The sequence below is a fragment of the Anolis sagrei genome, chromosome 1 (assembly GCF_037176765.1).
Source record: "Anolis sagrei isolate rAnoSag1 chromosome 1, rAnoSag1.mat, whole genome shotgun sequence".
Classification (NCBI taxonomy): Eukaryota; Metazoa; Chordata; class Lepidosauria; order Squamata; family Dactyloidae; genus Anolis; species Anolis sagrei.
The window spans coordinates 246,233,885-246,252,514 of NC_090021.1; the positions used below are offsets into that span (position 1 = coordinate 246,233,885).

Genomic DNA, 18,630 nt, shown 5'->3' on the forward strand with positions numbered 1-18,630 from the left:
TATGCCAAAAACATCTGGGGACCCCAGGTAGAGAACCTCTGATTTATACAGTTATATCCCTCCATCTTCAACCATAGGGACACTGGGAATGTATTTTACTACAATATTCCTGCTTCTTGGCAGGGGGTCGGACTGGATGGCCCATGAGCTCTCTTCCAACTCTTTGATTCTATGATTCTATGAAAACGTATTAAAATGACTTTCTATTGTAAGTATTTCTGAATAGTTCACCCTCATGCTCAGTGTTGCAGCAAACTAATTTGGAAGGAAATTAATCATTTTAATTGGTACAGTTGTCAATCTAAGCATGCCAACACATCCCATATTTCACCTCCAAAAAGTGGTAAGGCTAAAGCAAGACTTAAATGTAACGCGACCAACTAGCTATCCAATCAGAACCCAGCAATTTAGCCATATTTACTCGAATCTGACATGTCATCAAATCTAATCTGCACCCTAATTTTGGGAAGATAATTTAGTAAAAAAAGGTGAGCATTAGAATAAATATGGTAATTATGCAATTATTTTGTCCTCAAAAAAAGAGCTGTGCTCACCTTTATAATGAAAGTTTACCATTACAAGAAAATTAAAAAATGCCTCCACACAGAGAAAAGAAAAATAATATATACACAGTGGGATAATTTTAAAAGATACATACATTATCGTCATCCTCTATAGCTTCCCCAGTGAAATAGAGTACAGCACGGGGCACTATTCTTTCACGGAAGAAGTGTCCAACTTCAAAGTCTATAGCTAACGTACACTCTGAATCTTCATCCTAGCAAGTTAAGAGGGGAAAAACAGTATGAGAATGCCGCAAAGGAAACATCTGACATGATTGACACATGTGAAATCATATTATGAATTAAGCTATGACTTTCTACATCTACTGCATATTTAAACAATTAATAATAAAATATTTTCCTGGCCCCAAACATGAACATATTGTTAGTACATCAATAGCATACTATTTCTTCTATGCCCACTCAGTTCTTTGAAACACAAGACTAAGATGGGAATCCCAAATTTCTGAAAGATAACAAAATGCTGTATTTTGAAAATTGCATTTAAATCACTTGTGACCAACTGTGAAGAACAGGTGGAGATTAAGATTAATTCATGCTTGAAGCAGACAGCAGAAGGCAATAGGAAATGTGATATTGCTACTAAGAATTGTTTACAACTTATGCAAGTATTATATTCTAATATTCCAATGCTGCTAATGGAAAGCTTGATGAAAGCAGCCCTATGTGTGAAATTTCATCCCTTCACATGAAGCATCTGAAGTACCACTGGCATAAATGTGTGTGCCTTCAAGTTCTCTGTAGACTTATGTCAACCCCGTGTATTTCATACAGTTTTCTTAGACAAGGAATACAGGTGGTTTTGCCAGTTCCTTCCTTTGAAATATAGCCTACAGCACCTAGATAGGATCTGGTGCCTTTAATATATTTAGGGAGTCCCCAGTGGTGCAGTGGGTTAAACCCCTGTGCCGGCAGGACTGAAGACCGACAGGTCGCAGAATCTAATCCGGGGAGAGGCAGATGAGCTCCCTCTATCAACTCCAGCGGAGCCCCTGGTGGCGCAGTGGGTTAAACCCCTTTGCCAGCAGGACTGAAGACCGATAGGTCGCAGGTTCGAATCTGGGGAGAGGTGGATAAGCTCCCTCTATCAGCTCCAGCTCCTCATACGGGAACATGAGAGAATCATAGAATCAAGAGTTGGAAGATACCTCATGGGCCATCCAATCCAACCCCCTGCCAAGAATACTGTATTCAAAGAAGCCTCCCACAAGGATGATAAAAACATCAAAATCATCCTGGCGTCCCCTGGGCAACGTCCTTGCAGACGGCCAATTCTCTCACACCAGAAGCGACTTGCAGTTTCTCAAGTCGCTACTGACACGCCAAAAAAAAAAAATCAACTCCAGCTCCTCATGCGGGGACATGAGAGAAGCCTCCCACAAGGATAAAAACATCAAATCATCCGGGCGTCCCCTGGGTAACGTCCTTGCAGATGGTCAATTCTCTCACACCAGAAGCAACTTGCAGTTTCTCAAGTCGCTCCTGACACGACCAAAAAACGAACCAGCATATTTAGGCCCTCCATGGTATAAACAGAGATCACCAAATAGATTACTCAATGTAAACATGAAATAAATATTTACTATTAAAATCCACACTATTCTTTATTCATAGTGGTAGGAAGATAACTAGGGAAAGTAACATCTGCCCGCAACTGTCAGTCTGCTGCACTACAAACCATGCCACGTTTCCTCAAAATTATCCAGGCTCTCAAATAATGAAACAGATGCACCACTTCTAAGAATTTTTCCTGGATGGAACAGTGGAGAACACTGTTTATGAGTCCTGTTATTGGAGGCACAGTGTTTGCTATAAGAAATATGCTGGTTCTGATCATTTGCCATTCTCTGAAGTGTGCTAGCTTTCTAATTAAAACATGCTGATGGATATAAAAATACTGAAGTAAGACTTACCAGTGATTCTCCATCTCCTGAAACTACAAGGAAAGAAAGAAACCAGTCTAAACCATTAATGGCCCCAACTTTGGTGCAGGTTCTAGTGCAAAAATCGTTCAAATGAGAAGTCAAACTACGAAAGATTATGAGCCTTTTTTGTATGTCAATGACAAGGGAAACCCAAGATTCTATTTTCAAAGTCCCTCCTTTCATCGAAATCCTTTTACTTACTTCTCAGACCAACAGCTTAAAACCAAATCAGTGAATGACGAACACTATACAAGTACAAATGGCATTTGGAAAACACACCTTTTATAATTGTTTCAGAATGGAAGATGAAGTGCGGAGTTAAAAACCCAAAAGAGATCAAAGTCTACAACATCAAAAGGACAGCTCAGAACTTTAAGCTTGCATATAGGAAATGGAAAGGGACTCATTTAGTAACGCTATAAAATACATCATAAACCTTAAACAAAAATCATTTCCTTCTTCTAAAGCCACCCAAAGTTCTCTAGGATATTCCAGTCCTGAGGGATAAAAGGTTTGGAGAGGATTGCCTCTTTTCCCAGTTCCACTGTATCTTGCTATTCAATTAGTTGCAAGCATTGTAAAAACTGCAAAACCAAGTATGTCTCATTTGATTGTAATTGTTAGCAAATGTGTTTGTATCAAATATTTATTATAATAAAATTATATCCATTAGTGGAAGTCCACCACTGAATCCCACCAAATAGTGATACAGCTATTCATTGCTAATCAAGATGCTGACCCAAAATATTAAGGTCTCAAATAAAAGGCAGATATTCTTCATATGTGAAGTGCTAAATGTTGCCTTATAGCGTAGTTCTCCAATTGTATCAATACAAAAGAAGAACATGTGAACTAACACAACAACACTGCACTCTTTCACGTTCCTGTTTCAACCTTTTTTTATTGATAGAATGGTCCATAGAGAAGCTTCCTAGCCTTCCTGGTTCACATATGACTTTCTCTACCCAATTGCACTTCTTTTCACTTTTCAAAAGAGGAGCTTGGGGATTCAATGGACACAAGCTCTGAAAAAGACAGGATACTTTACAGTCCAACCGATACACAAATACCCAGAACTACTAGGTAATCTCTGGTTACTATTTAGGCTGCAATACTTTCCAAAAAGGAAGCATTTTTGCACACCGTTGGGAAGTTGGGACTGATTCCCTACCTCTACAGTGGCTCTGATATAGGTAGCCTATATGCTCATTCTCTCTCCTCCCCTCTCCCAATTTGCTTTTGTTTATTTCAGGCATCTGTCTCAGGGGAGAGCATTGCAGAAATAAAAGACAGTTCAGGGTTTTTTTTTAAATTGAAAAACTGTAAAACAAATTCAACAGCCCAGGAGAACACTGAGATTGCCTTGGATATCAAACACAGAGCAATGTGATATTTTAGAGGTGAAACAGACTAAGATAACAGTGACAATAATATATTTATTGCAAGAAAAAAATCCTTAGAAAACCACTATGATGGTAAGATTGTGAAGTTGTTTTTTTCAAATCTTGTCAACATCTTTTTTTTAACCCCCCCCCCCCCCCCATTTTCTGAACAAGGCATGGCTGTTAACCCTATTTTGATGTATACACTAGGGAGTATTATGTAGGATTCTACATCCCCCATGTGGCAGAAATTACAATTCAATGAATAAATAATATTACATATTCAACAGCTAAAACAAAACAATTCACAGCAGGCCTCGGTGTAGCTCAAATTATGGTGTGAGATGTTTAAGAAAAATCTAAAGCTTCTTAGATTCAATATTGCTGATGTGGATAACAGCAGGTGCAGGGTTTCACAACATATTGACTTCATGATATACAGCTTCTACCACCAATTACCTACAAAGCCCTACACTTTCAATATCACGAATCATGAAACAAAATTCAGCAAGGCTTGTCTGGTTAATTCTTCCCTGCTAATCTGTTCCAGGTTCCAAACTTGTGTGACTAGTCAGAAGTAGAAACTAATTGGCAAGACTCATTGTCATTCGTCTTTCTTACACACAACCACATCCCTATAGAAGTGCAGCTTAATTTTATAGATTATACTTTCATATTATCAGCACTTTTAAGTCAACCAAATGCAGAATTGAATTGCTGGCCCATTTGTTTGGCAAATCTTTATTAGCTACTCTTAAAAAGCGAACTTGGGTGTCTGAAGGCCTATCTAAATAGTAGTGAAATGGGACACAAATATTAAAGAATAGCTTTCATATTTATTTATTTATTTATTTCACAGTTTTGTATACCGAGCTTCTCAACCTCGTTGAGGGACTCAGCCCGGTTTACAGCCATAAAAACATATACATTCATTAAAATATCATATATCACAAATTACACATCAACTTTAAAATACACTGTATATAAAACTACAGTGGTCAGTCGTCCTATTAAGATGGATCTATATCCACTTCCACCCAGAGTCCTATGGTGTTGTCTCATTCCTCGAAGGCCTGACTCCACAGCCACGTCTTCACCCGTTTCCTAAATGTTAGGATGGATGGGGCAGTTCTGGCCTCCAGAGGGAGAGAGTTCCAGAGTCGCAGGGCCACCACCGAGTCAATCCTCAAGTTATGAACAAGATAGGTTCTGTAGGTTTGTTCTTACGTTGAATTTGTATGTAAGTCAGAACAAGTACATCTTAAAAGTGTAACTCCAGTCATACACACATAAACATATATGCATGCATTTGATAGTATAGGGAACACCCTTGTGGTGCTAGTTTGCTGCCTAGGCCCCTGTTCAGAAGTTTTCCCCTCACTTTCAGACCCTGTGATATTTGGATTTTGAAAAAAAAAAATGGCTTGTTGTGGAAGCAAGGATTGGTGAGAAAGTTTCACTGGAGACACCTCCCCCCCCCCCCCCATAACTCTTTTAGGAGTGAATTTCCTTTCCAAGAGGTAGATTTCTCTCACTTCACCCTTGTTCTAAAGTACAAGTCATTTCTAAGTTGGGTGTTTGTAACTTGGGGACTGCCTGAACACAGCCTCTTGAGAATGAAACTAGTCTTGTCAATGAAAAAGGGCATGCATACCCAAGAGCTCTGGTTACCAAAGAATATTGAGGGTACACACTTAAAACTAATCCCACTATATGGAAAAGAAATGCTTCTTCTCATACTGTATCCCTGACAATATGTAACAGGCAAGTTTTTGATTAGAAGTTTGCTAACTGTCACATATTAAGTAATATATTTTACACCTATAAATAACCAGAGATGGGTGGTTCCACGATGGTAAGAAAGAAAACCTGTGTTCTCTGTGAACCCCAAAGGCTCTTATTTCAGATTGTCAGGGCCCTGAATAGAACTTCTGCCAGGTGTGGAAAAATATTCATTACTTCTTTGCATATGTACTTTCATTTTTTGTGATGGATTTATTTATTTAGCTCAATACCAAAAGGGAACATAATTCAACAATTCTTTATCATATTTTTATATGATAAAGCTTACTGAAACATACATGAGTATACATAGTGAGGGGGGGGGAAATCAACCATGCTTACCTTTTATTGGACTGAAGAAATTAAAAAAGGAGTCGTTGGGTACTTGTTTAGTAATTGTTCTGACTGTGCCTCGTCCCTTGTGTTTCTGTTTCTTCTTTATTATTTTAACTGTCACATTTTTTCCTTTCTTCCAGTCAATAGTACATCTGGAGATAAAGTAAATTTATATCTCAATGATTTTAAACAAGGAAAGAGCAATGAACATTTAGTAGCTTTTGAGATTAAAGGCAATTTCCCATGATGAAAATTGTGATTTTCTACAACAATAATGCTAGCCACATGCAACACCATATGAGGAAAATGAGAGTGATAGCTTTGCCACACAGGAAAAGCCATTAATAAAAGGCAGGGGTCAATTTTCTACTGTTATCAAAATCAAGGCATCTGCAAGAAAAAAGTGACAATACAAGGAATCCACTCAACAATGGCAATCTGAACACAGTACTGGGAGATGTGGAAGAAAGATTTGGTGATAGGCATTCACACTTAAACCAATAGCTACCAGCAAAACAAAATAAACCTCCAAACCAAAAGTGAAGTAACTGCCAAACTTCTATTTCAACATTAGCAAAGAGTGCTGTTATCCATAGTGACATCTAATTAATATAGTTGCAACTTAAAGACTAACTAGATTTTATAGCTGATATAGCATTGGCTTGTGGCAAAAGGCCTCAGTAAGCAAAAAAGAAAAAAAGTGCAGCACACTTTCACAAGACTTTATCATATTTATTTAATTTATATGACATCTTTATCTCAGAATAGAAGCCTAGGTGACTTCCAGAGGTAGTAAAATTTAAAAAAATACAACAAAATTATACAAAAGTATTTATAAACAATTAAAATCACATCATAAAACATTCAAATCATTTATGACAAACAAAAGATATACAAAATAAACAGAACGTCCTGACTGAAAAGCTTCTCTGTTTATAAATTAAAATCATGCTTAAACAAAAACACCTTTGCCTGGCAATGAAAAGAAAGCAGGGAGGGAGCTGGCCTAACCTCCCATAGGCGGGATTTCTAGGGGATGGCAGCAGCCACTGGGAAGGATCTCTCTCATGTAATCAAGCAAGGTTGGGGTTGTGGTGGGGCTGAGAAAGCCTCCTTCTCTAGATCTTAAAGAGACCCTGTTTCCCGATCCACGTTTCAACTGACCAGGAGGATATCTGTCTTCCCTGGATAAAGTTTCAATTTGTTTTTCCTCATCCAGTCCATTACTGACAACTGGTTCAGTACTAAGACAGCTTTCTTGGTATGAGATGGAAAGGAAAACTCCAGGCAATCTTTCCCAGTAGTTTCATGTAGATGTTAAACAACATCAGGGACAAAACAGAACTCCAAAGGACCTCACAGGCCAACAGCCAGGGTAATACTTTCTGAATCTGTGTGTGGAACCACTGCATATCTGTGCCCCCAAGTCCCATCCTAGAGAAGCAGCCCAAAAAATGGTCAACAGTATTGAAAACTGCTCAGAAATCCAGGGGAAAAAAACAGACACAAACTCCCTCTGTCCAAATCCCTGCGCAGGTCAACTACTAAAGAGATCAAAGCTGCCTCTATTACATAACTAGGCTGGAAGCTAGATGAAAATGAATCTAGACAATCCGTCTCATCCAGAAACCATTGGATTTAAAAGACCACCATACATTACAAAACCTTGCTCCCCCCCCCCAAAAAAAAAACAAAAACAAAAAAGAAATATTGCAGACTGGCTAATCACAATTCAGAATGCTAGGGTCTGTTTTTAGTAACAGCCTTACAACAGCCTTTTAGGTATGGCGGCCAATTCTCTTGCTGCACTGAGGCTACACCACTATCCATACGCACTTAGCCAGAAACTGGGAAGGGCAAGGATCCAGTATGCATATGGTGGCCCTCACTTTTCCAAGGGTCCTGTCCACATCCTGAGACTGCACAAATTTGAAACATATAAACTGGCACCAAGACTATCTCCAATGAGTGTACAATTGTACTAAGTGCCATGCAATGATAAAATTAATACTCAGCTTTTTTCTCTGGATTGAAATCCAAAGCATCTGAAGGATGTTGGAAGATTTGGGATGAAAAATTAAACCTAGTATTACGTATTATTTGATACTTTGGTGGTCCTCTGGACTAAAGACGAAATAACAATACATTTTCCAGACTAGGAAACCATTGTTGAAGTGATACTGTGGACCACCTGAAACATCTTATCTATGTGTAACACTACAGTTCAGAAAGTACAGAAAATTTAAATACAGTTCAGATAACAATGTTTCCTTACCCCTCGCAGTCAACAATTTCAGGGCCTTCAAATGAAAAAGGATCCGATTTATCTGGTTCTGACTTCATCTTGTAGGTTTTTGTCAAGACTGAATTAGTAAAGTAGTCATTGGGATCAAAGTAGAACTCTAGTGTGAAAGACTGAAAGAGGTTCATTATTGTTAAATAGATATTACCATTTTTCAAGCAGGTAGAAAGTCATCATTTGTTCATCGTGTATGCAATACAAGCAGTCACCAATTTACGAACAAGATGGGTTCTGTAGGTCTGTCAAGGTATTTTCTATTATCTCTTCCATTTCCTCCAATCATCTTATTAGTGAAAGTTCGGCTTTTATATACCCTTGCAGAAATAGCTCACAGAAAGAGCTTGATGAGGGTTTAAAATCTGCAGTAAGCTTAAGTCCATAAATGTGTCAAATGATAAACTAGGAAAGGTCTAGAAGCCCTATGTATGAAAAATCTTTAAACGTTGTTTTAAATTGTTTTTTTTAAATGATGTTTATAATATGTGAAGCATCAGTAGCAAATAGATTGTGCAATTATGATAAGTCCACTATATATTTCAATACAGTAATGTCTCCTAAGAGAGACATGAGTTAGAAACTCATTCTTACTCAGCTGAGTACAGTTAAGAAATACATTATAAGTTTTCATAAACATACCATTATGGGCCTATTATGCCACCTAACACTAAATTGCAACTTAAAACAGTACTAACCATTGGCTGTCCTGGCTCAGAAAATTTCACTTTGATATCTTGCAGGTGTTTCAAAATTGGCTCATCATATTCCTAAATGTAAAGTAAGAGTTATTAATAAAATGAAACACGTGCCTCACATTTCTTAAGTGTCCCTCTTCCATTACAAGTAAATACGTTCAGGCAGTCCCCAAGTTATGAACAAGGTATGTTCTGTAGCCTCACAGTGGAGACATCTTTTCTCCATGAAAACTCTTCCAGGAGTGAATTTCCCTTCTGAGGGAGATTCATCTCACTTCCTATTGTCTCACCCCCATTCTTAAATATGAGTCAGATATTTGTAATTCAGGGACTGCCTGTATCTATCGTAAAGATATAACAGGCAGAACACAACACTATATACAAACACTAGGAGGTACCAAATAAAGAGAATGGATTGCCACTAACATAGAGAAGAAAGTGATTTTTTTTAAAAATCTGAAACATGTAAAGCTAAGTAACATTCATATAAACATGTTCAATATTCAAAATGTGATCGTATAGCATAAAAAGAGACTTTTAATATATTACCTGTACTAATTCACTCAGCATATCTACATTTCTAAATATTGTGAACCAAAAATCTGGGATTCCTTTGGGATTTGACTCTTCAGCTGCTCCTGCTTCTTTTTCTTCTATTACTACTTTATTTTTCAGGTCTCCCTAGAAACCAAAGATTCACATATTACATTTAAAGTTTGGGATGAAATCTTCTCAAATATATTCCAGTTTCCATATGCTAGACCAGTTTTCCCTTTACATGTTGAAGAGTTGTCACACTATTACCAAAGATAATCAATTCCTCTAATACAAAACATTGAACATTATGTATCCATCAGACTGGAAATTGAACAAATGACTTCAAAAGAAGGTGCTGGTGACAGAAGCTATGTCCTTTTTCTCACCCTCCCCCAAAATATTTTTGTTTCCTCACTACAAACTCTAAACAACATTGGAAAGTTCTTTTTTCAAGCTTGTTCCAGAAATCCCTGTTGGGAGCTGGAAATATATATGGAATGCAGTACATCAAATGATCACAAGAACCATTAAACCTTTTCACTCATTCCTCGTATTGCTATATACCCCAATGAGCATTTATTTGTGTGATGCAGAGTAAAAGGAAATAACCAAGTGACTGTAAGATGAAAGAGCAGATAAACTAACGAACTGTTAAAAACTCAATGCAGTGCTGTGTTCATTTGTTGAAAGAACTTTCAAAATGTACAGTCAATCTATACCTGCAACTTTTCATGCCTGATTATCTCATTATTTTTCATTATTTCCCATTGGTTCCTTTAAAGCTAGGACAGACAGCCAGAACCCCAGTGTTGTTTTGCCCCCACACATTTCCTGACTGGCTATGCTATCCACAACACAAATCACTCTGTGTATTGTTAACAGAATAGTATTATTCCGCAACAAGAAATGGGGCTACAGATAGTAGCTTCATGAGGTAGGAAAGTTTAACAAAGATCACTGTCTCTTTTAAGTTCACTAGAAAGCTGAATGAAGTGACTTGATAGTATGACAATGTGGGCCTTATTCCAGCATTGCTCAAACAGGAGGATTCAACACACAAAGGATGAGAATATCTACCCTCTCTTGATCATGTTGTCACTTTCTTCACATGGAAAAGTACTTATTTGAAGAACAGGTGCTCTTGTTCATACTCCATCTGATCAGTACCCTGAAAAATTCCCATTTGTGCTCCCTATCCATGTTCCTTGTGAGCAAGGAAACTTAAAAATCAGGGTTCCTTCTCAAACAGGCACAGGTTGAGTATCCTTTTCTTTATTTTGGATTTTGAAATACAGTATACTTTATAAATAGCTTGTTCATTCATTAATTATATAGTGTATGAAACAGACGGCTGGAGAGACTGAAATTTTGTGAAATGGCAGGAATGTAAACACAGAGCTCAACAAAAGTCCACATCTCCTACCATTTCACAGATCCTCAGTCTCTCTTTTTGCCACCAGTCACCAGCGTAAAAAGACTCTGAGGGACAAAAGAAGGCAGAAATCAAAAGTAGGCAGCATTTTTTTCAGGTTTTGGAGGTTTTCACAATTTGTTTCCAACTAAGAACCTCTTTTTGAACTGAGAGCTTTCCATAACAGGTAGACTAGTTACTTTTCTCTTGAAGCGTTCAATTCAATTGGGTAACACATTATTCAAAAGAAGATAAAGCTCTCTACAAATATTGCAAATAAATCTAGTTTATGAAGAAAGAGTAAAAGTGGTTGTGTATCACTTATTTCCGCTTGGCTATACCTACCAGTGAGAGGGCTTACACCACCAGCTGTAAGCTCTCTAACTGCCTATTACAGGGAAAACCAACTGATCCCTAATCCATCTAAAACACAGACATGTGCTTTTCACCTTAAGAACAGACAAGCATCCCAAGCTCTGAGGATTACCTGGGAAGGAATCCCACTGGAGCATTGCAGCGCACCCAAATACCTGGGAGTCACTCTGGTCCGTTCTCTGACCTACAAGAAGCACTGCCTGAACATCAAACAAAAAGTGGGTGCTAGAAACAATATCATACGAAAGCTGACTGGCACAACCTGGGGATCACAACCAGATACAGTGAAGACATCTGCCCTTGCGCTATGCTACTCTGCTGCTGAGTACGCATGCCCAGTGTGGAACACATCTCACCACACTAAAGCAGTGGATGTGGCTCTTAATGAGACATGCCACATTATTACAGGGTGTCTGCGCCCTACACCACTGGAGAAATTACACTGCTTAGCTGGTATTGCACCACCTGACATCTGCCGGGAAGTTGCAGCCAATAGTGAAAGGACCAAGGCAGAGACATCTCCAGCTCATCCCTTGTTTGGGTATCAGCCAGCACGTCAACGACTTAAATCAAGAAATAGTTTTCTTAGATCTACAGAGACACTCGCTGGACCACCTCAGCAAGCGAGAGTTCAAAGTGGCAGGCTCAAACCCAGCACCTCAATCCGTGGGTGATACCAGATAAGAGACTCCCCCCTGGGCACACAGAAGACTGGGTGACTTGGAAGGCGCTGAACAGACTGCGCTCTGGCACCACAAGATGCAGAGCCAATCTTAAGAAATGGGGCTACAAAGTTGAATCCACGACATGAGAGTGTGGAGAAGAGCAAACCACTGACCACCTGCTGCAATGCAACCTGAGCCCTGCCACATGCACGATGGAGGACCTTCTTGCGGCAACACCAGAGGCACTCCAAGTGGCCAGATACTGGTCAAAGGACATTTAATCAGCTACCAAGTTTGCAAAATTTGTGGGTTTTTTTATCTGTTTGTTTGTTTTGTCCTGTTAGAAATGTAATACAATGTTCTGGTTGCGGATGACACGATAAATAAATAACCACCAGGATGCCTTGGTCTGTGGCTTGTTTCACATTACTGGTAATTTGGGTTTGATCTCCTAGCAAGCTACAATCTGATGTCAGGTTCTGTTTTCTACTTCAGAATCAATTGTTCATAAAGCACTGAGCTAAGGATCTTGTTTCAGACAGGTGGGTAATCTAGCCATTCCCACAGGCAGGAGGAGCCATTGAGCCACCTGCACCAGCTTTTTCACATCCTCCCAATATATCCTTAAGCATTCTGGTTGACAGTTAAATGTATGCTGCTTCATTAAGTTGGGAAAAGAAATAATTTGACAGACTGGAGAGAATGTTTTCTGATTTGGAAGAGAAGAACATAATTTCCAAATAACTCAGGAATTTAATGTAAATTTGAGATTTTTTTTAAAAAAAACAAACAATATATGTAAAATTAGTATTTTCTTATTTTATTGCATAGTGTCACCCAAAATAGAGATAAACGACAGGCAGAAATGACTGGCTTTTTCTCATCCTGGGTTTTGTTGTAGCACTGGAATGGAACCCATTAGCAGAAGATGCTGTCAACAGGTTACGAACAGTGCAAATTATTAAATTACAATATTAGAACAAAGCTAAATGGAAATATTTAGTTGCAACAGGGAAAGCTTTGGAACCTGGGGCTATTTTCTGAAGTCTGAAAGAAAGAGGCAAAAAGTCAAGAGTTACCAAGCCTTCTCCTTCATTTACTTCATTAAAAGAGTATAAAGAATATTCAATGTTTTAAATTACTTATTTTTTTACTTACAGCTAACTTCTCTTCTTCCTCGTTTTCACTGTGCCATTCTGCCTCTGCATCTGTAGGTTCGACACAGCCAGTGATAAAATCCCTTCTCTATGCAAATTGTATACAAAATAGACACATATCAGAATACACTATGTTTACAACAGAAATTTAAGAGTGTTACAGAAAACTAAACAGAATGCATAATTTCTCTGTAGTCTTCCAGTGTGTTATTAACTACATCAATTACTTATGTAGAAGTACCATTAAGATATTTTAATTCTAATACTGCTAGCACCCTTAAATGAATTTATCCTTGATGAAAGTACAAGCGCTGGACATGGTAAACTTTGTTATCTTTGACTCTATTTTCATTTGCTTTTATTTTTACATAGCAAAACCCAAATATGTTTTAGTCATGTCTCCTGTCCTTAGAAACAGAACATAATATATATTTAACTGTGGTGGAGTAGTTCAATCTTGAACTTGATAAGGATGAGTAAAAGAATTAATTCCGACTGTTAAGAAATATCAAAGTATATGTTAAGATAATTTAAAAAAATAATGAAGTTGTAGCCCAATATAAAGGGTTATGCGTTACACTCAGCATATATATATATAGAGAGAGAGAGAGAGTATATATATGTATGTATATTAATTGACATGCTAATACTATGCAGAGAAAGCTGTCTGTCTGTTGTTCTTATATCTCATTTGTAAATGCAAAAAAAACCCTATTATATTGATACCCAAGTCCTGAAAAACCTGATAACAGCTTTGCTATACACCAGATCACTTCAACCTGCTGCCCTCCAGGTATTTTGGGCTTCTGCTCCCAGAATTCCTAAGCATTGAACAAGTTGGCTAAGGCACAAACACCTGGAGTGCCACAGGCTGAAGAGGTCTGCTATAGACAGAAATGTATACTACAGAAATACAGGAATTACTCAACAGAGATTATAAAGTTCAACCATTGAACCTCCTTTAATTATAATAGCTGTTACAATTATAAGAAAGCAAAAGCAGAACGTGCCAGGTGAATTTATGTATCCTCAAAGCTTACCTTATCAAAGAGGGGCTGGTAGAGAGCAGCGTATTTTCTCTCTAGATCATGAACTTCTTCATAAAATTTAGCTTCTATATGGGCACATTTCACCTGAAGTTGTTTCAAGGCATCAATTCTTCTTTTGACTGCTTTTGGTAAACTAGGAACAAATATTTTTTTGAAATTTGTACCGTAATAGCATCTAACACTCCCACCTAGTTTCAGTACATTTCTTCCTTCCTTTTGTTATGGCATCTTAATAACTGTTTCAAAAATTACCAATTGGCAATTTTGTAACTGAATTAAGCTGTTTGAAATGGGCCAAAATGGCCACCGAACATGGAGTTACAAGATTTGCTTATCAATAAGACTAGTCCTGGAGAAATTGAAACATATATCCCAGTAATTTTCAGCCTTTTCTTCACCATGGCCCTCCTCCCTTTCAATATGTTTTGTGGCCATAGACTCCCAAGATTTAACTCAAGATTTAAGGAACTAGACTGCTGCTACGGAGTCCCTGTCTGCCAATAGCAAGAAATGTCACATCCTCTCTGCCATGCAATGTTATTCACTTGCATGTTTCAGCATGTGCACAAATACATTTCCTACAGTTCTCTCATAACCAATTTCCACTTCTGATTGTTTTCAATTGGGGCAATAGGTTTAAAAAGCCAAGTTTTCCAAAAGAAGCACAGAAAATTAAGATGTTCCATGTCCCTCTCCAGCTTCGTTCAGTAATTCGGATTTAACTGCAAAAAACTGTGACATCATGACCTCTTTGGGGTCCCCAGGTTGAGAACCACTGATATAGACCATTTCAAATTATTACAGAAGCAGACACGTGTTTTTAAGTTCATGTAATGGAGTATCCACAACTCTATGAAACTCAGTTACTTGTGCAAACTTCTTACTGTGTCAATTATGTTGCTATGGAAAGAAATGCAGCACCAAGAGAGAGAAGAACTGACCAGCTACTATAGCACTGTAATGCAATTTGAGTGTGCGTGCGCCGTGGGAGGGGGGGGGGGGATATTTTTGGTTTTTCCCTCCTAGAGTTAAACTGATGGTGTCGGGAAATTAAAATAATGCAAAAAGGACCAGATTTATTTTAGAATTCAAAGTGCTTGCTCTATTCAGTTCAAAAATACCTCAATATTCATGAGTAGTAATGCTTTTTATACAATGGTCACAGACAGTAAAAAGGGATAGTGAGTATTAACAACTAAGGCTTCAAAAACATGGAACAAAAGCTATCCACTCATGGAACTGCTTCTATCAGCAGAATGAGAAGGGTAACTATTTTCCATTTCCACTGCAACCTTCCATAACTTGCAAAACCCTCTTCTGGAGAGTTGGATAACTTCACCAGAGCTGGTTTCAGGCAAAAACTGCAAGGAAAAGAGGGAGCAAGGAAAGTTTTGTTACACTGACTTTGCAATGGCAGCACGGAAATGAATTTAGGTCAATGCAGATTTGGGGCAATCTTACATGAATTTCTAGTCACACCCACTGAAAATGTATATCAAAGCTAGAAAGCAGTCAGAAAGTGAAAGCTTAAGTATTGTACTACATTAATAGGATAAGCAATAGCACTACATAATGTAATTAATTGAGAATAACCTTCCCTTCATTTTGATTACCTTTTGTCTAGTGTCCCCACATTCCAATTGGCCTTGGTAGCATTTTAAAGCTGTGCTCACCACTATTCAGCAGTGGAATACAATCCATTACTTTAAACTAAGACTTCTTCTTGCTTAAAAAATAAATTCCTGAAGACCTGGGAAAAGTCCCATGTTCTTATACAGAAGTTAGAAAAGTTCTGGAGCTCTCCTTGAAATGTCTTCAGCAGACCACAACTATCAGTGATATATATCTACCTTAGGTCACATCCTATTTCCCAAACTTACGTTTCAATATAACTGGAAGGAGTGTGAGGTGCATTATCAAGCCGTTCCTGCAAAGCTGCCAAAACTTGTGGATTCTGCATTACCTGGTCTGCTAACTTTTCTGCAAAAGAAATTGTAATATTCAGATTAGCACAGTCAAGCTATAATTTTATACTTGTATTAGGAATTTCTATTGGATAGCAGTAAAACTTCAATGTAATACTTATAACTAACTAGTTTTATTTTAATCTGTTCTATCCATAAAGCCTAGGGAAAGCATTAATATCCAACTGTAAACATTCCCCCAAGTAAGGTTTAAAGAGTTACACCTTATCAGAATTCTAAAAAAAATTACAGAGTTATGGAACAGTCAATGCTTTGTTATAAGCGCTTAATTATTATTCAATATATAAAACAAAGTGTTTATTATTATTATTATTATTATTATTATTATTATTATTAAAGGTACAAAAGTTTGTAGCATACAGGTAAGGTAATACAGAAGAAATAAAATGGTCTTATCCAAAGAAAGAACAGAAGATGCAATCACTGTGTCTCCAACACTGTCCATTTGCCGGCTTTCCCTTCCCCCCGCCCCCGCCCCTCTCTGCAAGCAGGGCCAGAGATGGATGAAGGAAAGGGCAAAAGTGAAAAACAAATATGGCAGAGACAGCACTTGTTTTTCCCATTGTTTCAGAAGCAGTCAGCCACTGATATTCGCAGGGGTTAGATGCCTGTAAAAATGCTCTAAACTCTGGAAGCCGTAACTGTGAGGGACAAAGATGGGTCATCAAAAAAGGAGCTTCAACTCTGGAAGTAGAAGGTATGAGGTGAAGAGGTAGATTGCTGGGAAAGAGGTTTAAATCCTAACAGAAGTAGGTGTGAAGCAAGGAGGTGGATCTTTAGGAAAGGGATTTAAACTCTAACAGCATAAGGTATGAGGAGATGAATTCAAGCAATTAAGTAACACCTATGAACTTGTGAATAATGAAAACTGCAAAACAAAATAAGTCGTGAATGTAGAGGCCAACTTACAAACTACTCATAATGAAGAACGGCGGTGAGACAACAGGAAGTTATCATGGGAAAAGGTGTCTCAACTGAAGCTTTACACCAAGTCTTTTTTCTATAACAAGTCATTTTTTTCAAAATCAAATTACCACAGGGACAGAAAGTGAAGTGAAATCTTCTGAACAGGGACATAGACAGCAAAACAAAACACCACAGGGGTGGTGTCCAAAGCTGGCTGACTGGAGTTACACTTAAAAATGTACCTGTTCCAACTTACGGGACCTATCTTGTTCATAACTTGGGAACTGCCTGTACAGGGAACTATTTCTGTATATTTATGTATTCTAAAGCATTGCATTTTAATTAGTTACCTTTTTTGTCACCTGTACCTTTAGCAGCTTCCACAGAATCTGAGGCAGCATCTTCTGCTTTACTGAAAAATATTTGATATATATATGTTTAATTATTACTCTAACAATTAGCATTTGTAAATATTATAGGTGCTAAAACTCACATGTCTAACCATCCTCCTTTAATTTGAAATGTCATTACTTTACTGTCTTATACTAAAATGAACATGTCCAACAAGGATTAAAAGCATTTATCAGTCATTATTAAATGTTGCAAACTCTGTGCCTAGGAGAAATACTAAAGGTCCTGTTAGACTCATCACATTATGTTCTCAAACAAAAAGATTCCCATGGAACTCTGATTTTCAAATTGCTTGCCAAGAAAATGTCATCAGTCACAAACCAGTTGCTAATTTGCAACATTAAAAAGACAGGTGGAGAAAGTATTAAAGCAAAATTCAATTGTAAGTTCCAGCTTTAAAAAAAATCACTAAATCAATGCAACTTATATTAGTAATGAGTTACCAAGGTTGTATTGATTCAGTGACTCCATCGAAGTTGGGATTAACAATAAAATGCAGAGCTCAGTGTTGGAAGAGCATTCTTTAAATCGAATGATATTTCTTAAATCTTCAAGTAGAGATCAAATAGATCGGCAAATGAAAATGTAAAGAAATCGAGTGCATATGATTATTCATATTGATTCAAAATTCCTTGGTGCACTTTTTTTTTCTATAATGCTGGGGTTTCAATTTCATAAGTCTCCTATCATTTGTCTGCCACTAGAGCAGTGGTTCTCAACCTGTGGGTCTCCAGGTGTTTTGGCTTACAACTCCCAGAAATCCCAGGCAGTTTACCAGCTGTTAGGATTTCTGGGAATTGAAGGCCAAAACATCTGGGGACCCACAGGTTGAGAACCACTGCACTAGAGCTCTTATTTAGAGAAAGGCCTTGCCTGATGACCTTAGTGAGCAGACAGATGTGTATGGAAGGAGGAACTCCAAGTACTTTGATCTCAAGTCATTAAATTTTTAAAGGTAAAGTATAAACATTCTGAATTATGACCAAAAGCAAAATGGCAGCTGAATAGTCTCTTTAACAATGACAAGACAGAATCTTGTCAAATTTCCAGCAACTGCATTCTACACGAACTGATGCCTCTGCATCACTTTATTTATTTAGAACATATGTATCTTGTCCTCCAGCCAAAAGG

The 18,630-nt window shown here is 37.8% G+C and overlaps 1 protein-coding gene and 1 non-coding gene across 3 annotated transcripts in view; both read right to left on the bottom strand.

Annotated features, from left to right (window-relative positions):
- Window positions 1–18,630, bottom strand: part of NAP1L4 (nucleosome assembly protein 1 like 4) — a 41,895-nt gene that overhangs the window by 16,429 nt on the left and 6,836 nt on the right. For both annotated transcript variants that reach the window (XM_060768343.2, XM_060768352.2), the window contains exons 3-12: window positions 17,439–17,500; window positions 16,078–16,177; window positions 14,189–14,330; window positions 13,150–13,236; window positions 9,553–9,684; window positions 9,004–9,075; window positions 8,285–8,424; window positions 6,016–6,161; window positions 2,498–2,520; window positions 659–778 (exon numbers count right to left, since the gene is read on the bottom strand). In XM_060768343.2, the coding sequence (XP_060624326.1) occupies window positions 659–778; window positions 2,498–2,520; window positions 6,016–6,161; window positions 8,285–8,424; window positions 9,004–9,075; window positions 9,553–9,684; window positions 13,150–13,236; window positions 14,189–14,330; window positions 16,078–16,177; window positions 17,439–17,500 (1,024 nt within the window). The remainder of the gene's footprint in view (window positions 1–658; window positions 779–2,497; window positions 2,521–6,015; window positions 6,162–8,284; window positions 8,425–9,003; window positions 9,076–9,552; window positions 9,685–13,149; window positions 13,237–14,188; window positions 14,331–16,077; window positions 16,178–17,438; window positions 17,501–18,630) is intronic.
- LOC132762269 (small nucleolar RNA SNORA54) lies at window positions 12,820–12,948 on the bottom strand. The gene has a single exon (XR_009630155.1). It is a non-coding gene; the product is annotated as a small nucleolar RNA SNORA54 (small nucleolar RNA).